Source organism: Microcaecilia unicolor, chromosome 5 (genome assembly GCF_901765095.1).
Source record: "Microcaecilia unicolor chromosome 5, aMicUni1.1, whole genome shotgun sequence".
NCBI classification, from domain to species: domain Eukaryota; kingdom Metazoa; phylum Chordata; class Amphibia; order Gymnophiona; family Siphonopidae; genus Microcaecilia; species Microcaecilia unicolor.
Genome location: NC_044035.1, coordinates 145726277 through 145746147, shown reverse-complemented (window position 1 = coordinate 145746147; position 19871 = coordinate 145726277). Strand labels below are relative to the sequence as shown.

The following is a 19871-nucleotide window of genomic DNA, read 5'->3' as shown; positions in this document are numbered from 1 at the left end:
CCAATTGATCAATGATTGCTGTTTTGGTGAGCCTGGATGCTAGGGATTCCCCACTTGTGAGAATAAATAAGCCTGCTTGTCCTTGGAGAAAGCAAAGGTACTTAACCTGTAGCAGATGTTCTCTGAGGACAACAGGTTTTATATTCTCACAATCCCTCCCACCTCCCCTTGGAGTTGTGTCCTCTACTATTTTTACTTTATTTTTGCTGTAGTATTAAACTGAGGAGGCTGCGTTCTCACGGCTGGCAGGAAGGTACTCACGCATTCACGGTGGATCTTGTCTTACGCTCCACAAAGCACATACTTGTTATAAGTTCCAGGCTTGGTAACGCGGGTCAGTGTTGCATGCTTGTGAGAATATAAAGCCTTCTTTCCTCAGAGAACACCTGCTACAGGTAAGTACCTTCACTATATTGCAGAATCTGTAGTGTTTGTAGGACCACAACTGTTAGGGCCCTAAAATAATTTCTGGTGGGGTAGAACAGACCAAGCCACAAACTCAGAGATCTATGGTGGGATTGAAAGGCAAAGGGGAAATTTGAGGTCAGCTTGGGGAGGTTGAATGAGGAAGTATGAGGTTCTTATTCTTTGTTTTTGTTTGCTGCTTTGGCTGCATATATTATATGTTAGGCCTTCAGTTTAACTATGTGTTTTATATTTATGAATGTGTGCATATCCTTTATGTAGTGGAACAAGTCTGTATCAAAAGTGCACTTTATAAAGTACATTTTTATGACAGACAGAAATTAAAGAAAATGCATTGATGGCAGCAGAATTCTAAAATGTGCAATTAAACTTATTACCTTTTGTTTTCTGTCAACCTTTATTTAAATGAGAACACTGGTAGGAAGAAGGGGGGTGGTAGAGACTTAGCTTTTTGTCTTCCATGATAATCCTGTATAATGTAGGAGGATCACTGGAATAGGATCTTAAGGTGTGCACAGTGCTGATAAGATAGTTTGAGGATTTGTTTTAGGACAGCAGTATTGCCTGCTAGCATACGCTCCTTTATATAAAATCAGAGTAAGTATTAAAATCCTACACTTTTACAATCTACAAAGATACTGATCTTCTCAAATGAAGTCTTTTATTGCTGGGAAGCTTGTTTATAGGTAAAACAATTTTATAAATGTAGAGGCATGATTGAGAGGGGCCCTGAGCTAGGAACCTAATTATTTATTTTGTGCCACTTTAAATTGTTTCATGATTGTGTATGTTTTATAGGATCCTTTGGACAGTTCAGGGCTCCACAACCAGGCTATGCAAGTCCATACCCTGGAACCCCTAATTATGGAAGTCAGCCTAGCTCTACTAGTCAACTGCCACCAGCTCCTCCTCCGCCTATGCAGAAACGGCTCGATCCCGATTCCATCCCAAGCCCTGTAAGTAGTTGCCTGACCCAGATCAGGGCTTGCTCATTCTAACTTGAGAGTTTTGAAAGAAACAGACTGATAATCAATAGTAATTTTTAGCTTTCATTAATGTTATAGTTCAACGGACAAACATTTCAGAAGGATTACTTACAACATTGATACCAAAAATTCTTTATTTAATTTTAATGTTTGTATAGGGTTTTTTTCTGCCTCAATAGATTATATGTATCCATTAAATAAGATCCTTATGGAAGTTGCTTTTCTTGATTCTTCTGTATAAAATTTAGTGAATACCTATTCTAGCAGTATTATACAGTATATTAATGCTATTATATAGTGGTGTTTCACGTGATTTTATGTATCTGCTTCACTGTTTGATGTTTTTTCTGAAATAGCAATAGCCCTTGGCTTTTCTGCATCCATACTCATTGGTCAATGCACAGCACTGTGAAGTTCATACATTAGTGATACAGTTTTCATGTGCTGCATTCAAAAAAAATATTTTTTTAACTTTATTATTGAGCCAATAAAAGAAAGAACTTAGGGGTCCTTTTAATAAGCTGCAATATAAAGTGGTCTTAGTGTGCTCCCTTACATGGGTCTTTCCTGCGCACTAAGACCATTTTTACCTCAGTCATAAAATGGCAGATTTTGTATTTTTTGCATCAATGGCCATGTGTTAACTTTATTTTCATTTTCATACAAATTACAAGAAATAATTTTAAAGTACACATCTTAGCAAATGGTTACTGTATTTTGTTTTTCTTCAGACCATCAGAGGTAGACCCAAAGTCACTTATAAATCACCATAACATTATTTTTCTATGGTGATGGGGTTCTAACCCTTTTCGTCATAGGTCTCAAATATTTATATATTCAAGTATTCATGTTTTCTTATAGGTTTTTTTCCTACTTTTTTTTAATAACAAAATCTTTAAACACAATTATCCATGAGAAAATGAAATAAACTACTTTTACTTAGCTTGTATAGATTCGTGTCAAGCTGAGACGTGGGGCAGCATACCGACACGTGTTTTGCCAGCTAATATGTTAATTTTGCCATTAGTGCACAGCCATTAAAAATATTAGTGCGTGAGCACTTACCAACACCTATTTACTAGTGTGCTAATCCTGCTCTAATCAGTTAACAAACAGAAATGTAGATGTGCTGATTATTTCAGAAACGCCCACTCTGCTAAAAAATACTTTTTAGCATGTGGTTTGCAAGTGCAGATCTAAAAATTACTGCATGACGCTTGAGCACGTCCCGCGGTAGGCCTTTTTAAGCTGCAGTAAGCGTGTGCTACCACTTACTGTAGCTTAGTACAAGGCCCCATTAGTGAAGTTCTCCTTATGCTAAACCAGTCCAGGCAAGTGGGTTGTGCATCCTAACCGGCAGATGCTAAACCAGTCCAGGCAAGTGGGTTGTGTATCCTAACCGGCAGATGGAGGCAGAGAATGATATTGCATGTACAAGGAATGGTGCAGCTAAGAACTCCCAAGTATTTTTCTGCAGTCAGAAAATGGTGCAGCTTGGACTGGTGCTGCAGGCTTCTTTAGAGCAGACCTGACTCCCAAGGGCTCAGTCCACAGGCTGTGGCCCTGTGATTGGCTATTGGCTTCCAGGAATCTGTCTTTTTCCTGATGGAGGACAAAGACCCCCAGGCCCTCAGCACCCTCAACTGTTATTTAGGTGCCCACACGTGGTGTTCCTGACTGGTAAGGGTTCGTCCCCCTCTCCTTCCCCTCTTTCCACCATGGATGCTTCTGTCTTTTAAAGCTGTTGATGACCTTGGCCCGTAGGTATGGCAGGACCACATGGGGTCCCTGCCAAAAGTGAGATACCCACCCTGTATGTTAGCCTGGAATGGATGTTCCCAGTTGCTGGACTAAGAGCCATATATATAGAACTTTATTTTTTTAAAGGAAAGAGAAAGAGGGAGAGAAGGTTGTGGGGTCCTTTGGCCCCTGTTGGGATCAGTAGGTAAGAGCTCTCTATAGTCCCCCCCCCCCCCCCCCCCACACCTCTTACTTTGTGGGGGAAGGGAGAATAAAGAAAAAGAGGAGAGGCAATGTCGCTGGCAGTGAGAATTGCTCTTTAGGGGAGAGTTCACATCAATGACTAGGGCAGTCTAAGGGATTCTGGTGGACTGCCAAGGCTATTCAGAGAGGGAGGGAAGAAAGTAGGAACTACATCCAGAGCGCTCTTGTTCCAACAGCTGTGGTGAGGTCGGTACAGCAGTTGGAAGTGGCCAGGGTTGAGTGGGGATAGTGCTGTCAGCGGTGGTAATACTCTTTGGGGCTTGGAGCTAGGAAAGCTGAGAAGCTCATGAGGCCTGTGTCTCCTTGAGCCCCCATGGGTGGAGAAAAATGGCAGGGAAAACAACCACATAAAGTGAAGGAACACTGATCCCTAAAGACGTTGCAGAAGAAACCGAAGGGTAAGGTTGAAGGGGTGGCACTTCCAAAGAACACAAGGGAGACCAGATGATCCTTAAACTCAATATTTATTGAAATACACCTAAAGACTCGACATGGCACCGTGTTTTGGTTCTAGAGTTCTTGCCTCAGGAGTCTGATGATATGGTGTGTAACTATACTGGCTGAAGCTCTGTAGGCAGAAAGTGACCTAATTGAGTAACCTGATGAGTAATAGAGTCGCAAAAGCTATTAGAATATCAAATCATGGCTCTTACTCAATTCGGTCATTTTCTGCCTACAGAACTTGCCAGTATAGTTATACATCATATCATCAGACTCCTGAGACAGGTGCCCTAATGCTGAAACATGGTGCCTTGTTGAGTCTTTAGGTGTATTTCATTAAATACTAAGTCTAAGGATCATCTGGTCTCCCTTGTGTTCTTTAGAAGTGCCACCCCCCCATTTAGTTTCTAATTGGCAGCACCAGTCAGGTCAGCAATTTGAGGCCTCTTACTGGATCCAGCAGATGCAGAGAGACAGGGTTAACATTGTGTCATCTTGTAAGGCACAGCTGCAAGAAATGTGAGCTGTCTTTGAAATTCTCACATTCATGGTAGCAGGCTCTGGCGCAGACCCTTCGCAGGCCTAGCAGTCCTCCTGTATTGGGGGGAAATAGCAGTTGCTTTAAGGCTGCTTTGCAAACAAAATATATGAATGAATCAAACAGGTTGTGAAAGCTTTATATGTCCCCTTCAGTCATAGCAGAACCAATGCAGATTCAGTTATGTACTGAATTAATAGCTGTACAGTCACCCTCACACATTGGTCCTCTCCCCACCCCTTTTTCTGTCAGGGCAGCAATGGTTAAAACTCCCTGCATTGTTGATGCTGTATCTCTACTCAAGTGAAATCTTCCAGAGGGCCTTCATGGTTGGTGTTGGTTTGAGATGTATAAGAAACTACTGGAGTAAAAAAAAGAAAATAAAAGAAAGCATTTTCTGGGTGCCCTGCTTCATAGCACCCTTTGGCTCCTGTTGAGCCCTACCTTCCTAGTCTTGATCAGTTTCCTGCTACAAGGAAGCAACCACTGTTCACCTGGTCAATTTTTAGGGCACTAGTGCATTCCACTGTCTGGTAAAACAGAATGGAGATGGCTGGTTTGGTAGAGGAGAAGATATTGAGGCATATTTTCAAAGCACTTAGCCTTCCAAAGTTCCATAGAAACCTATGGAACTTTGGAAGGCTAAGTGCTTTGAAAATATGCCTGATTGTCTTTTCAGTACGGGATAGTGCTTCATTGGGGAGGTTGTCAGAGAGGAGCTGTTAACCCTCAGTTTTTAAGGCTTGATCTCTGAGTAGCTGTCACAGGGACCATGCCAGAAAGCAAGGGGGTCTTATATTCTTGAGTTGATTTGACCCCCCCCCCCCCCCCCCCCCAAAAAAAAAAAAAAAAGGCTTCTCGAGACAGCTGGTAGCTGGAAGTGGGATTTCCTCGGTCTGAGTTTCCAGATTCTGATTTTAGGGTAGCCAGGACTGAGGGTTTTATAATTAGTAAGTGGTTTGCACCTGAGGAGTTTGTATCTTGCTAGTATATGTAGTGACCGCACTATTGATGTTTGGTTTACCATTTGTCAGAGTTGAATAAAAAAAAAAGTCTTAAACACAATTGCTTCCTGGTGGAGAGAAGGATAGTGTGTTGGAGCTCCTAGGTGTGTTCTCCTTATGCTGTAAAACTGGTATAAAGAGGAGCATAACTTTCAGGAACCTACATGGTAGAAAGCAGTCTTTGTTAAAGCAGTCTTCCTCGAAAAGACAACCACCTTTTGATTCTGAGGTTCACTCTTTCAACCAGTTTCTGATTTGGTCATCTTTCATTACCAACAATATCATTGTGTTCCCTAGACCAGCACTGGACCTGCCTAATGGAACGAGCTTCCTCTTTCTATCCATTCTGAATTATCCTTTATGAAGTTTAAAACTGCTTTAAAGACATTCGGAGAGTCACCTGGCTAATAATGTGTCAGAGCTGTTTCCTTATTTTCCTTTGATTGGTATGGTGGATTTGAGAGGATATTACTCTGTATTGACTGATAGAAGCTGCATGTCCTGTACTACCCTGGCTTGTGACTTTAAACTTGTGTGATTGTGCTATCCTGTTTTTAAATTGGCATTCTTTTCTTTCCTTTGTTTAGTCTGTACACTGCAGTATAGCAAATTCAAATAAACTATAACTTTGGAGAAGGTCCAGGGAGCTGTGACAAAGCCAAAAGGGAAGCCTACAACTAGAAGGACTTCCCCAGGACCTCAAACATGTGGAATAAATCTGTGTACCTTTTTAATATCAAGAAGGTATTTTATTTATCAACCAAGTTTTCAAGTTTGTTTATTAATTGATATACTGCATCATCTGGGTAGTTTTCAAGTACACATTATTATAAAAAGAATAGAAAGGAAATTTGTCGTAATTTTGTCAGGATAGTTGTCATGATAACGGAATGAATGTTGCTGCTCTCTGGATAACTTGGCACTCTGCTCATGAGCCACCATTAAGAACCAGAGGAGCCGGGTTCAATTCCCAATGCAGCTCCTTGTGACTCTGGGCAAGGTACTTAACTCTCCATTGCCCCAGATACAAAATAAGTACCCTGTGTATAATATGTAAACCAATTTGATTGTAATTGTAACCACAGAAAGGCGGTATATCAAATCTCATCTCCTTTCGTTTCCCTCTTTTCCATTGTTATCTGTATAGTGCTGAGGCAGGCTGGAATGATTTTCAGCAGATCTTATCTGTAAAGTGCCTCTGGGAGACCACCGATAGCACCTCTATATGTAATACCCAGATAACACAAGAAGTAACAAAAAGAAGATTTGCTTTATTTTTCCATATATCAAAAATGGTAGAAGTGATGCTCTGTAAAGGTAATCTACAAAACAAATCTTAATCACAATTTACTGGTAAATTAACATAAACAACCACCACTATTTTTTTCTCCCAGTCAGTGGTGGTACCATTTTTAATATGCTGTCGGGGACCCAACCTTTCACTGCAGACGAGAGGGAGAAGCAGCTGTGGCTATTGCTTGGGAGCCAACCCCTGGTGACAGGGGGAGAAAGGGAGTTGTAGCTATGGCAGAGATGTGTGTCTGTTGCCACTGGATTCCAAACCCAGGTGGCGAAGAGGAGAATTACAGTAGAATAAGAGATTGTGAGTGTGGAGGAAGAGTGAAAGACAGTAGTTCCCAAACTTTTTCTGCCCCCGCTGACGACAACTTCCACTTCTGGGGGCAGAGGACCTGCAGAACTGACAGCACATGTTTGAAGACTGCTGCAGACTTGCTTTTTTGTTTTGTTTTGTTTTTTTGCTGCTGCTGCTGCCTACAGTAGTGTTTCCAGCGGGAGAGAGGTTGGGATTTGCCGCAGCACACCAGAGACTTCACTGTGGTGCACCAGGGTGCCGCAGCACACAGTTTGGGAAATGCTGGTGTAACGGGATGGAGAGGGATGTATGAATGTAAAGGTGGAGAGAAGAGAGGGTGGGTGCGAGAGGGATGAAGAGAAAACAGTTGAAGATGGGTGGGATGCTGAAGATGTGGGTACAATGAGATAAAGGAATGCATTTGGGGTGAGAGGAAGAGAGTGCCTATACTTGTACAGTGAGAGGTGCACTGGCTGATATGCTCCCAACCAACACATTCTCTCAACCACACCCCTGCCACCCTGTTGAAACATAGTAAGCAGTGATGTAAAAGATTGATAACAAATTATAGGAAGCATTTGATTGTACCACCTTTATTAACAATAATTGCAATCAGTTATTAAGTTTAGGGGAGCAGTTCTGCTGAGTTCCATAGAGCAGTGCCTATACATCTTCTTAGGGGCGATACTGTCTGGGAGAAGAGAAAATTGGGAGGGGCTAAGGAAAGGCTGCATAGGAAGCAGTGGGGCCTCAGATTTTGTAATTCTTAAAAGGTTAATGCAGTGTTAAGAATCAAGTTGTTTTGCATGTTAGATTATTTTAAGAAAAAGACCATTCCTCAAGACTGTAGCTTCAAGACTCTTTGTGGAGATACTCCCAGTTAAAGGTTAAGACAGAAGTCCACCTTCAGAAGCTGTGGCAATCGCCAACTTCTGCAGTAGATTTTTAAGCTGAAACCAGCAGAGGTTTGGAGACTCGCCCACTAGGTTGTTTTTTTGCTGACCTGCTTGCTTTGGGAAAAATTGCATTGTCTTTGGCCTTCCAATGCTGTAATTCTGTGTCTGGTAACATCTTTATCAAAGGCCCAAAATATCCACCTTTGATGTGTCTAGGCTTGCACACCATCAAAAATGGACATTTCTGGCCTTTGATTTGCCAGGACAACCATAGAGTTAGTGCCAATTGGCCATGCTACTTCAGCTGCTTAGGCTGTGAAGAATTGGTGCTGTATTCAGCCACAGGGACCAGGAAAGAGGAAGCACAGTTTAACCCACATAAGAGGAAGCGTTGTTCTCTGCCATATGGGACTAGAGGATGTAGCACTGTTTTTGGTCTTTTGGGCCTCAGCAGGATATGGCCCTGGCTAGAGATAGGCAGTATAAGTGAAATTTGGTATTACCTGCTAATTTCCTTTTCTTTAGTCCTGCTAGACCAGTTCAGGACCTGCAGGTTATTCCTTGCCTTCCAGGATTTCAGAGGGTACTTTCTATGCTTTGCTAGCAGAGGTTGAAGTCTAAGGCCCTATTGTATGTGAGGATTTGTTTTTGTTCTTAGAACATAACATAAGAGTAGCCATACTGGGTCAGACCAGTGGTCCGTCTAGTCCAGTATCCTGTTTTCCAAACAGTGGCCAAGCCTGGTCACAAGTGCCTGGTAGAAACCCAAATTGTGGCAACACTCCTAAATCCCAGGACAAGCAATTGCTTCCCATGTCTGTCTCAATAGCAGACTATGGACTTTTTCTCCAGGAATTTTTCCAAACATTTTTTAAACCCAGATACGCTAACTGCTGTTACCACATCCTCTGGCAAAGAGTTCCAGAGTTTAACTATTTGTTGAGTGAAAAAATATTTCCTCCTATTTGTTTTAAAAGTATTTCCTTGTAATTTCCTTGAGTGTTGTCCTAGTCTTTGTACTTTTGGAACGAGTAAAAAAAATTGATCTACTTAGTCTACACTACTCAGGATTTTGTAGACCTAAATCATATCTTCTCCCATCCATCTCTTTTCCAAGCTGAGCAGCCCTAACCTCTTTAGCCTTTCTTGATACGAGAGGAGTTCCATCCCCTTTATTATTTTGGTTGCTCTTCTTTTGAACTTTTTCTAATTCTGCTATATTATTAGATTATTGCTAGTGGTTTCAGCCTCAGCTTTGGCAACGGTATACTGGTATGTTCCATCAATCCTTCAGCTGTTAGTGGTCACTGAAAGTCCGTGGTTTTTTTTGCCTCCATCTGCTGGTTATGAAGCATGACCCGTTTGTCTGGATTGGTCTAGCAGAACTTGAGGAAAGGAAATTAGCAGGTAAGCCAAAATTTCACCTTTTCAGTTGACATTTTCTAACAGACTTATTATTAACTTGCTTTGCCTTACTAGTCAAATGATTTTTATATTAATTATTGGAAAATGGAACTAAACTGGCTGCTTTTTATGCCAATCCACCTACTGAACTTTTATTGGCTGGAACTAGAACTATTTCCAGTTGAACCTGAACTGAAAAAAATGTACAGGTTGATATTTAAAGCACTTAATGTTTTCGACATTAGGTGCTAACCACATATGTCTTTTTTTTTTTTTTTTTAATCTTTTGGCCAGATTTATCCATTTAAAATTGAGGGATCAGAAGTGCTCTGGGATGGGGACATAATTTCACAGCATCTGGATTAATTTACTGTAGATACTTGCATATAGGCCATTCTCACATATAAGTTGCATCCTAACCGTCACCTTAAGTACTGAGAAAACATGAAGACTTGCTTATAGGTTGCATCTGGGAGACAGTGGTGTGGCAGGAGAGCATCTCCTGTTTTCTTCCTTGTCCCGTGGCCAGTATCTTCCCCCATCCCTATGCTCTCAGTGTCTCATCTCCTGTGGCCTACCCCTTATCTTCCCCATGTAGCTGCTTTCTCCCATATCTCTTCTGGTGCTGCAAAGATGCTCTGCGCCAGTATGGGGCCTTCTAGTAGATGCTCATGCTCAAACACTGCTGTGTATCTATGGTATTTGTTTTGGGTGTACTATGTGAATAGCACATTCGTCTGATTAGGATTGCTTATTCGGCTGTCCTATGTAAATGGATAGAGCCCCTGAATAGGTACATAAATAAGTGCAAGATGTGTGTAGAGTTCTCATAATGGTTTTAAGGCCATGAAGTCAGATCTCAGAGTTGGCCTTCACTTCTCAGAGCTAAGGATCATCTCCTTACATGCTTTATTGAATTCTGTTACTGTTTTTGACTCTACCTCTTTAATTAGTAGGCTGTTCCATCCATTTGTCCCATTGATACAAAATAAAATATTCTAGGAATTGTCTTTGACTAACATCTTTCCTTCGAAGACCAAGCTTATGCAATAATTGCTAAAATGTTCAAGACAATGTGGAAGCTAAAAAGAGAACTTACTTTAACAAGAATTCATTCAGATTACTAGTTCAAACATTTACACTCTCAGAATTGGACTATTGTAATGCAATATATGTAGGAAGCAAAGAATCTGTACTTAAATTGTTTCAGACAGCAGAAAATACAGTAGTATGATGAATTTATGGGTACCAAAATGTAATAAGGCCACTCCTTTACTCACTGCACTAAATTGGCTTCCAATCAAAGGTTGAATTATGTTTAAAATAGAGAGCTGCATGGGATCAGGGATAATGGGAATCTCATGGGGATCCCCTCTAGGTCCATGGGGATACCACAGGGATGAACCCAGGTCCTGCGGGATTCCCATGGAGCTATACAATCAAACTGCTTTCCCTCTCCTGAGCCGCAGGGTGCCCTCCCCACACATACCTCAAGGCACCCTGTGGCTTGTTTCGGAGCAGGAAAGATCCCCACTCTTTCCTGCCTTCTGCTACTGATCCTTTTGCTGCCGCTGCTTGTTTAAAATGACTTCCGAGACTTCAAGCGGCGGCCTCATGAGTCTTCAGTGGAAGTCTTGAGAGGCCACTGCTTGATGTCTCGGCAGCCATTTTAAACAAGCTGCGGCAGCGAGAGGATCATCAGTGGCAGCAGGCAGGAAAGAGTGAGGATCTTTCCTGCTGCTTCGAAGAAGCCACTAGACTACCAGGGTGCCTTGAGATGTGTGTGAGGAAGCCACTCAGGGCTGGAAGGGAGGTGGACGCAGTTGTGTACGTGGGTTGGATAGAGGGGGGCTGTAAAAAAAAAAAAAGGTGAGAGTGTAGGTGCAAGTAGGAGGGAAAAAAGATTGGTAAGGGGCAAGGAGGTTAGATTGAGAACAGGAGACGGTACAAAGCTATCTAGCCCATTATGAGGTGAACCCAGTAGACGGAGATTGCTGCCCCACACTGGTTCACCCAAAACAATAGCAAAGCTATTGAAAACAATAGTAAAAGATTACTAGAAATAAGGGACTGCCTATGTGTGTGGTCCTTCTGTAAAAAGTCAAAAGCTGTTCCAGTTGGATAGGCAGTGCTTTGAAAGGTGGAGGACAAAAGATTTATTTATTTATTTATTTTTTACTTATATGACAGCTTTTTAATTTATTTGAAAGCTTCCTATATGTAGATATAAATATCACAAAATTAAAAGAATATCACTAAAACAGCTTAAAAAATTATTGTATCTGGTAGAAACAGCACTAATAAAAGCTGTATTTTGTGCTAATTTTTCTACACTGTTCTATACAATACAGTAATACATGGACAAATTTCAGTGAGGATATCCTGTTAACTGTTATAATCTGCCTTGGAAAGATTGGAAACTCTCCTTTCACAGGGGCACATGAAATCCCATCTTCACCTCATCTCTTTTGTATATATGGATTCTGTTTTGAGCATGTTTCAGGGACAAGTGGTTTTTATAAGTCAAAATAATAAAAATAAATATTTTATGCAGCTCTCTTTCTTGGAGGGGGGGGAAGCAAGGTGACCGCAGTGTGGGTTGGGGGCTGAGATGGAGGAGATTACTTGTGGCGGGGACAGGTTAGATTCCCCACGGGGTCGGGTGAGTACAGGTTAGATTCTGTTAGGGACGGGTTAGATTTCTGTCCCCATGCAACTCTCTAGTTTAAAACATGCATGTTAATATTCTATATTTGGGATGACTCCAGATTATATGACCAGCCTAATTGTCTTGGCTAGAAATGCAAAGCCAGCATCGAGAATACCTATTATTGCAACTACCTAGTTATAAAAGTGTTATATACAATTCTGTTCATACAGCTGGATTTAGTTATCTAGGATCCAAATGGTGGAATCTCATTCCAAAAGAAATTAGAAGCATAAGCTCATATCTTTCATTCCATAAAGCTTTAAAAGCTTACCTGTTTAAAAAATATTTCTTTATGTAATAATTTGTAGAATTATTATTCCAATATATGTATACTGTTACACTTACTGTTTTTATTGTAAGCCACATTGAATCAAAATTTACTTTTTGGATAATGTGGGATATAAGAATAAATAAAGAAAGTTGTCTCAGTTCTGTGAAGTATTGTCTAGATAAGAGAGTAAATGACACCCCTAGAGATGCTTAGATTATTTATTGAAAAAGTGGAATATAAATTTAATAAAATTTTATACAAAGCAGATTACAGTTAAAAACAACAACAACAACAAAAAATCAGCCCATCAACTTTGATAAAACATGGCCATACAATCGGACAGTACATAATTTACTACCTGTATCCAAAGACTTGGATAGGCAGATAGGACATTTAAGAAAAAAGTTTAGGCCTAGGATTCTTTTCTAACTACAGATCAGACGGTAGAGAATTCCACATAGATGGCATCCAAACAGAAAATGCTTTATCCCTGGTTGCACCCAAGTGATAAGTTATAACAGATGAGAGAGACTGGCGCAATATTTGCAGATGAGTGGGCCAGATAGTATGGTCAGCTGAGTCACCAGTTCTGTTAAATAAAGTGGAGCTTCTCCTTGTACATATTGAATCACAAATATTTGTGCTAATATGCTGCTTTTCACCACTCACTTTCCGCCAATCTAATGGAGCAGATTACATCTGCTGTTTAAATGTAAATTCCCAACATGAACAAATATTTTTCTAGTTAACAGCTTGGTCATTCAGAATCATTGCTGCTGTTTTGTGCCCCCTGTGAATTTTATATTTCTGTGTAAAAGCACCCCCCCCCCCAAAAAAAAATAAAACCCTGGTATTGCTGAAAACCATTTTTCCCCTATGGAACAAGTGCAGCAGAGTCAGTACCAGTGCATACTCCTGGCGCTCCTTTTCCTTGTTGCAACCGTTTTTTGGAGGACCCATCTGTGGTGGTGAGAGAATTATTCTGTGATATTTAGCTTTTCTGAGACTGTAAATAAGATTGATACATAACAAAGCTGTCATCCCTTTTTTAGTGGTGTTTGCATCAGGAGTCAGACTGTGAGTTGCTGAAGGGGCTGTCTGGTAAGGTTTTCCTCTTTGCGGATGATACCAAAATCTGCAGTAGGGTAGACACCCCTGATGGTGTGGATTGCATGAGGAAGGACTTAACGAAGCTAGAGGAATGGTCTGGAATTTGGCAGCTTAGATTTAACGCCAAAAAATGCGGGGTCATGTATTTGGGCTGCAAAAACCCGAGGGAACAGTACAGTTTAGGGGGTGAAGAACTTATGTGCACAAAAGAGGAGCAGGTGTGACCATATGTGATGATCTTAAGGTGGCCAAAGAGGTAGAAAAGGTGATGACGAAAGCTAGAAGGATGCTTGGGTGCATAGGAAGAGGAATGACCAGTAGGAGAAAGGTGATGATGCCCCTGTATAAGACTCTGGTGAGACCTCATTTAGAATGTTGTACAATTCTGACCACACCTTTAAAAAGATATAAATGGGATGGAGTTGGTCCAGAGGGTGGCTTCTAAAATGGACAGTGGTCTTCATCTTAAAACGTATGGGGACAGACTTAAAGATCTCGAGTATACTTTGGAAGAAAGGCGGGAGAGGGGAGATAAGATAGACATTGAAAGACTTTTGCGGCATAAATGCACAGGAGGTGAGTCTCCAGTGGAAAAGAAGCTCTGGAACGAGGGAGCATAGGGTGAAGATGAACGGGAATAGACTAAGAAGTAACCTGTGAAAATACTTCATGGAAAAGGTGGTGAATTCGTGCAATGGCCTCCCAGTGGAAATGGTGAAGACAAAAACAGTTCCTGAATTCAAGAGAACTTTTAAAACAAATAGGAGGAAATATTCTTTCACTCAGTGAATAATTAAGCTCTGGTAAGGGAGCTATGCACCTGGGAGCAATTTGTGAAGTCCACTGCAGTGCCCCCTAGGGTTTGTGTCCTGGCATGTCATGGGGTCCAGTGCACTATGAGTGGTGGCTCCTCCCACGACCAAATGGCTTGGATTTGGTCATTTCTGAGATGGTCATCCTCGGTTTCCATTATCACCAAAAGCCGGGGACGGCCATCTCTAAGGTCGACCTAAATGTTGAGATTTGGGCGTCCCCAACCATATTATCGAAAGAAAAGATGGACATCCATCTTGTTTCGATAATACGGGTTTCCCCCGCCCCTTCGCCAGAACGTCCTTAGAGATGGTTGTCCCCGTTCGATTATGCCCCTCCACGTATGTTCCATTACAGAATGGCTAATGTACTAAAGAGGGCTATAAACTAGATTCGCTGGGGATGGATGAGAAAAGCCCTAAAGTCATTAATTCTAAGGAATGTAAGATATAGTTTATAGATATGGGAAAAAAAGAGCAGTATCTGGAGAGCTTTGTATACCAATGCCCATAGTATGGGAAACACATTTCTAGATCTAGAGGCGGTAATGGTAGAAGTCGACTTGGATTTATTGGCGGTCATGGAGATGTGGTTCATGGAGACTGGTATATAGTTTTACCTAGCTATAATCTATTTAAGAAAGACAGGGTAGGAAAAAAGGGTGGAGGAGTGGCATTATATGTTAGGAATAATATTAACGTAACAACTGCAGGACATATGGGGTAATGAAGAAGCACTGTGGGTTAATCCTGGAAGAGAGAATGGAAAAAGTATTTACACTGGTATGATATACAGGGCTCCCTCACAGTCGGAAGAAATGGACAGAGATTTAATTGAAGATATTCACATGACATCTATGAAAGCAGAAGTACTACTGATGATTTTAATATGCCGGATGTTGATTGGGTCTGCCCTGCTGTGGGGTCATTTAGAAACAAGAGGATCTTGGATTCGCTACAGGAAGAATTGTTCCCACAGTTGGTTATGGAACCCACACGGAACGAATCTATTCTGGACCTAGTGCTTACAAACAGGGATCGTGTTTCTGATGTTAATGGTGGGTGATCATTTGGCATCTAGCGATCACCGGATGGTGTGGTTCAATATTAAGACACATGAGGAGAGGGCTTATTCAAGATTGAAGGTTCTAGACTTCAAAAGAGCTAACTGCCAAGATAGGGGAGTATCTCAAGGAAGAGTTAGTTGGATGGGGAACCGCTGAAGGAAGTAGAACAGCAGTGGGCAAAACTGAAAGGAGCTCTTTTAAAGGCAACAAACCTTCATGTTAGAAAAGTATGTAAAAGTAAGAGAAAAAGACGGCCGCTTTGGTTCTCAAATGTAGTAGCAGAAAAGGTAAGAGAACAAAGGTTAGCCTTCATAAGTTACTAGACAATGCACGAAGAAGACAGGCAAAAGTACCTAGAAAAGCTAAGAGAAGCTGGAAAACTGTCAGGAAATCAAAGATACAAATGGAAGAAAAGATAGCCAGTATCGTAAAACTGGGGGACAAGACATTTTTTAGATATGTAAATGATAGGAGAACGTGCCAAAATGGCATAGTGAGGCTCAAGTGAAGGGGAGGAATATGTAAAGCTGATAAGGATAAAGCTGAACTTCTTAACAATTATCATCCGAGGACAAGCAGGCTTATAATTCTCACAAGTGGGTGACACCGATCCGCATCGCCTGGTCCAGCATTTTGCTGTAGCTAAAAGAGAGCTTTGTGAAGCACGAGCCGCGCTTCACCTCACATGTGCAAGTGCTTTCCCTCCCGTCGTATGAACGCTGTCTCCTCGGTTCTTCTTATCCATATAATGAGTAGGTGTGTTTTCTTGTCCTCTCCTCATTCACTCGGTCTAGAGAGCTGTTTTTTTGTGCCTTCCAGCAATTTTTCCCGTCTGTTGTTGGGCTTCTTTTATTGGAATCTTTTTTCCCTTTCTTTATTTTTCTTAGAATTGTTTTGCCCCAGGTTTCAAGATTGATTATTCTGTTTCTGTCGTCTTCAGGCCGCTTTCAGGCCTGAACTTCGGCCGGGTCTTTCCCTTCCTTTTTACCGTACCTTGTCCCTTTTTCAGGCACCATTGAATCCTTTAATTTAGCCAATGAAGTTTTTCCATCCATGTCCACAAAGATTCCCAATGGCTTCAAGCACTGTACCCGGTGCAGTCGGGCTATCTTTCGGGAAAGGACACCCATTTTAGGTGTCTGCTGTGTCTAGGGCCTGACTATATCCCTACTAACTGTGTTCTCTGTCTTCACATGAAGAGGACCCAGGTTTCCTGAGAGGCTGTGCGAGAGAGGATTTTTGGAGCCAAGTCTGGTTCCTCAAAGTCGAGCATCGGGAGCATCAGTAAGCATGGTTGCTTCTAGACCATTAGACACTGGGAGCAGTGAAGCATTGTGGGTCTCCACCTGTCTCGTGGCTTCCTGCTGTGCAGGCCCTCCTTCCTCCCGGGATCGTCCCTTGCTGGGGTGATAACCTTTTCGGAGAGAAGGTTGAAGAGGTTGCAGACCAAATCAAGAAATACACTGATACAGTCTCTTCTGTCTCCTGCCAGACACTTTTTTATATCAACCTCCTCAGCTAGGAGGTCTTTTGGTAAGCCAAGCAGGAGTTCCTATTGCTATCCTAGGCGTAGGTACACCCCTTCGGCACACATGCCTACTCAGGCTCAGCCCTAGCACGCTTATTCACGTCAACAGCGTGCACCAATGGCCCCTGCTGCTCCCAAGTCAAAGAAATGGACGAGCTTTTGACTGGCTCCAACAGAGCATAGCCACAGTTAGTGTCCCATCCCGGACGACTTGCCGTTCGGGGGGAGGCTGACATTTTTTCACCAAAGGTGGCCTCTTATAGCCTCCAACCAGTGGGCTCTTAATAGAAACGCCCTCAATTTGGCATCTCAAACCTCCAAATTGCCCACTGAGAGCTCATTCATTCAGCTCTCAGCATAGGCAGGTACTTGCAGAGGAACTCTCCGCCTTTCTGAAGGCCCATGCGGTTGAACCAGTTCCACCAGGGGAAGAAGGGCGGAGATTCTATTCCAGGTACTTCCTCCTTGTGCAGATGAAGATGAGGGGATGCATCCCATCCTAGACCCAAGGTCCCTGAACAAATTCCTAGTCCAAGAAAAGTTCAGGATGGTATCCCTGGGCACCCTTCTTCCCATGATTCAGGAAAACGATTGGCTATGGACTTAAAGGATGCTTACACCCACATCTCGATACTCCAAGCTCACAGGAAGTATCTTCGATTTCGGCTGGGAACACAGCACTTTCAGTACCGTGTACTGCCTTTTGGCCTGGTATCAGCGCCCAGAGTATTTACCAAATGCCTAGCTGTAGTCGCAGCGTTGCTACGCAGCCTGGGAGTGCATGTGTTTCCTTATCTTGACGATTGGCTGGTGAAGAGCACCTCGGAGGAGGGTGCACTGGAGTCCATGCGAATGACTATTTGGGTGCTAGAGCTACTGGGGTTTGTCATAAATTTCCCAAGTCCGATCTCACCCCAGTCCAAAAATTGGAATTCATTGGAGCCCTGTTGAACACTCAGACAGCTTGAGCTTACCTTCCCGAGGCAAGGGCGGACAGCCTTCTGTCCCTGGTTCGAGCATCCCAGCAGGTCATGTTGAGACTTCTGGGGCACATGGCCTCCACAGTTCATGTAACTCCCGTGGCACGTCTACATATGAGATCAGCTCAATGGACCCTAGCTTCCCAGTGGTTTCAAGCTGCGGGAGATCTAGAAGATGTAGTCCAACTGTCCACCAGCTTTCAGAATTCTCTTCAGTGGTGGATGATTCAATCCAATTTGACCTTGAGGCGACCATTCCAAATTCCTCAGCCACAGAAAGTGCTGATGATGGATGCATCTCTCCTGGGGTGGGGAGCTCATGTAGATGGGCTCCACACTCGGGGAACCTGGTCCTTTCAGGAAAAAGGTCTGCAGATCAACCTCCTGGAATTAAGAGCGATCTGGAACGCTCTAAAGGCTTTCAGAGATCGGCTGTCGAACCAAGTCATCTTTCTTCAGACAGACAATCAGGTTGCCATGTACTACACCAAGCAGGGAGGCATTGGATCTCGCCCTCTGTGTCAGGAAGCTGTTCAGATGTGGCTTTCGGCATGCCGTCACGGCATGTTTCTCCAAGCCACTTATCTGGCAGGTGTAAACAGTCTGGCCGACAGACTGAGCAGGATAATGCAACCTCACGAGTGGTCTCTAAACATGGACATAGTCCGCAAGATCTTCCAAGCGTGGGGCACCCCCTCGGTGGATTTTTTGCCACTCAGATTAATCACAAGGTCCCTCAGTTCTGTTCCAGGCTTCAGGCCCATGACAGACTAGTGTCAGATGCCTTTCTCCTGCATTGGGGGACAGGCCTTCTGTAGGCGTATCCTCCCATACTTCTAGTAGGGAAGACTTTGCTGAAACTCAAGCAAGACTGCGGAACCATCAGGACGAGGGGTCGCTTCTTTATCCCAACCTCCAGTCTCTGGCTCTCAAGGCCTGGATGTTGAGAGCTTAGAATCGTCTCCTTGGGTTTTTCAGAGGGTATCTCCCAAGTCTTGCTTCCAGAAAAGATTCCACAAAGAGGTGTTACTCTTTTAAATGGAGGAGATTTGCCATCTGGTGTGACAGCAAGGCCCTAGATCCTCTTTTTTTTGTCCTACACAGACCCTGCTTGAATACCTTCTACACTTGTCAGAGACTGGTCTCAAGACCAACTCCGTTAGAGTTCACCTTAGTGCGATTAGTGCTTATCATCGCCCTGTAGAGGGTAAGCCTATCTCTGGATAGTCTTTAGTTGTTCGCTTCATCAGAGGTTTGCTTTTGTCAAAGCCCCCTGTCAAACCTCCACCAGTGTCATGGGATCTCAACGTCGTTCTCACCCAGCTGATAAAAGCTCCTTTTGAGCCACTGAATTCCTGCCATCTGAAGTACTTGACCTAGAAGGGTGTTTTTTTGGTGGCAGTTACTTCAGCTCGTAGAGTCAGTGAGCTTCAGGCCTTGGTAGTGCAGGCACCTTATATCAAGTTTCATCACAACAGAGTAGTCCTCCGCATACACCCTAAGTTCCTACCAAAGGTGGTGTCGGAGTTCCATCTGAACCAGTCAATTGTCTTGCCAACATTTTTTATCTGTCCTCATATCCACCCTGGCGAAAACAGTTTGCACACCTTGGATTGCAAGAGAGCATTGGCCTTTTACGTGGAGCAGACAAAGCCCTTCAGACAGTCCGCCCAGTTGTTTGTTTCTTTTTTTTTTTTTAATTTCACAATTTAAATACAAGCATTTACATCTTGCAACAGAAAATCAGAGTAGATATTGTTTAAAGAAATTAACAAGAAGATATATTAACTCTTTCTTAGACCACCTAATTCAAACATCAAAAAGAAAATAGAAATAGGGGCGTTAGGAAACATCGGTGGTATATATTTTAAAAAGAAAAAAATAAAATGATAACATAGAAGGCCTGGAGATATCCACGTATTAACATAATAAATCCAAGTTTTTACTTCTCAGAATACTAACTGGTAACTTTTTTCATTTGCAAAAATTCTTTCAGTTGCACTGGTTCAAAGAAAACATATTTCTTATCAAGGTAATTTTCTAAGCATTTAAGTTGTTTCTTTTAATCCCAACAGGAGGGGCGTCGCCATCGGAAAACAC

At 42.5% G+C, this 19871-nt stretch overlaps 1 protein-coding gene across 1 annotated transcript in view; it reads left to right on the top strand.

Annotated features, from left to right (window-relative positions):
• SEC24C (SEC24 homolog C, COPII coat complex component) overlaps positions 1-19871 on the top strand; it is a 192754-nt gene that overhangs the window by 56304 nt on the left and 116579 nt on the right. Inside the window, exon 6 of the mRNA XM_030203398.1 lies at positions 1225-1382. Within this exon, the coding sequence (XP_030059258.1) occupies positions 1225-1382 (158 nt within the window). The remainder of the gene's footprint in view (positions 1-1224; positions 1383-19871) is intronic.